Source organism: Chinchilla lanigera, unplaced genomic scaffold (assembly GCF_000276665.1).
Source record: "Chinchilla lanigera isolate Chin_1 unplaced genomic scaffold, ChiLan1.0 scaffold01019, whole genome shotgun sequence".
Lineage (NCBI taxonomy): Eukaryota > Metazoa > Chordata > Mammalia > Rodentia > Chinchillidae > Chinchilla > Chinchilla lanigera.
In genome coordinates, this window is record NW_004956420.1 from 2404 (window position 1) to 4413 (window position 2010).

Consider the following 2010-nt stretch of genomic DNA (forward strand, 5'->3'; position numbering starts at 1 on the left):
GAAAGAATGAAGTTTGTGAACCAAGGTATCAATTTGTACGAGCCACAGTTTGACAAATTATCAGCATGCATACAGCAGCAAAGATCACACTTAATTGTGAAAAGGCAAGCCAAATGCAAACTTTTACTTTTCAATAAAAGGCTGTTTGTATCACTGATAACTCTATTACTGTGTTCTTTTAAGAAAAAATTGCTAATGTCTGAGTTATTTTTTGTAAACTAAAACTTCAGTATTCAGTTTTAATTTCAGTATAGGTACTTTGCAATAAATAAGTGGGTTTGGGGGTTGCAGTTTGGGCACTCAGTGTCTAAAAGGTTTGCCGTTACTCTCCTGAGCTATTAAAGCTTCACTCCTTGCTCCACAGCATTGCATAGCCCAGAGAGTTTCCTTCATACACCTTGCATCTACCCATTAAACCTCTTGTCTGTGGACCCCAGGGCTTTCCCAGCAGTCTCCCAGCCACTCAGTGGGGCACTGGGGATGGAGAGTGAATCCAGAGCCTTCCACGTAAAGAGCAAGGGCTAGGAGTTGGCCTCCAGCAGTCTCTGGTCTCTGACTGGTTTTTAAAACAGAGATCCCAAGATCTCTACACCACCCCCAATAATGCCAGTCACAGAGCAAGCCTGTCACAGTGATCAGCAATTGTCCTACTGATCAGATCCCATCACTGAACCATTTATCGTGGACTCCAGCAGGTCCGTGCAGGAGGTCTGTCCAGCCAGCCAGGCAACCAGTGGTACTTAACACATACCAAATTGAGCTCCCTGCCTGGGCGCATCTTCTCTTTGGACCCTTGTGGAATCCAATGGCCTTATTTTTGGAATCATTTGCCGTTTAGTTAAAATCCTTTTTCAGAACTGAATGAATTAGTTCCTTACACTCCCAGCTCATCTTCTGTAGAAGTCAATTACAGAATCTTGGGCCATTAGCAGAATCTTGTTCAGCAGGACAAAAATATCCTATTCACCATATAAGTCATGCATAAAAGCTTAACTGATTGAGATTTCTGTTGCTTTTATTTAGTGAGGGTTGGAACATGAAAGGCCAAAACGAGAGCTCATTTTTGGATCCTCTATAAAGAATTTAAGTTAAGAAACTGTCCAAAGTGAAAAACACTAGCAGGAACTTAACCCGACTTGTGCCCGTTGGGTCTTCTCCACAAATGTCATGTTGATGGCAGCCTGGAGAGAGGATGATGCCACACAGTAGTCTCTTACATGGGATGGAACAGAGCACCGTCCTCCACATGCACACACCACACACTTACACATGTACACCGGCTTCTATGAGTAGAACTTGCTGTTGCTGACTCTTTTCTCTCGCAACCTGGAATGAAACCGATCTCAGCATCACCAGCGGGGCAGATGATACAGGCTCTGTGCAGAACCCTGGAACACTTGGGGTCATTTATGCCTGGATGGCTTGGGGATGGGAGTTGGAAGGGCCACTCTGAGCTCCTGTCAAGACCCTGAAATTCACCCGGGTGTGGTGGCACAGGCCTGCAATCCTAGCCCTCGGGAGGCTGAGGCAGGAGGATCATTGCAGTTTGAGGCCAGCCTGGGCTACAAAGTGAGCTCAAGGCCAGAGTGAACCACATAGTGAGACCCTGTCTCAAAAAAAACAAGAACAAGAACAAAAAAAATCAGTGTTCATTGGAGCTCTGGTATAGCAGTGGTAGAACAGTTGCCTAGCATGCATGAGGACCTGGGTTCTATCTCTAGCTTAAGAACAGCAAAATGGCCATCTATTTTCACTGTTACATTGAAAAGTCCTTGTAAGATAGAAGATGGTTCTACTTAGGGAGTAGAAGGTGCTCAAGGTGTTACTTTAAGTTCATTTAGGGCAAAGAAAACCAGAATCAAAGGTACCAAAGAAAGCAAGAGTGGGTAGAGGACTTTCCTGAAGTTTTGCCCCATGAGCAGCAGCACGTGATGGAGGCCAACCTACCTTCGGTTGCACTTCTCCTGGTACAGCTGCAGCTGGTTCTCATTGACATTGAACTCTTTGACA

At 45.0% G+C, this 2010-nt stretch overlaps 1 protein-coding gene across 1 annotated transcript; it reads right to left on the reverse strand.

The window, feature by feature from the left end:
* Positions 1–997: 997 nt before the first annotated feature.
* LOC102020191 (1-phosphatidylinositol 4,5-bisphosphate phosphodiesterase gamma-2-like) lies at positions 998–2010 on the reverse strand (the record flags this gene model as incomplete). The annotated part of the gene is given in 2 exon segments (XM_013510226.1): positions 998–1326; positions 1948–2010. Coding segments are annotated over 2 exon segments (106 nt in total), but the record flags the coding sequence as incomplete, so codon positions are not given.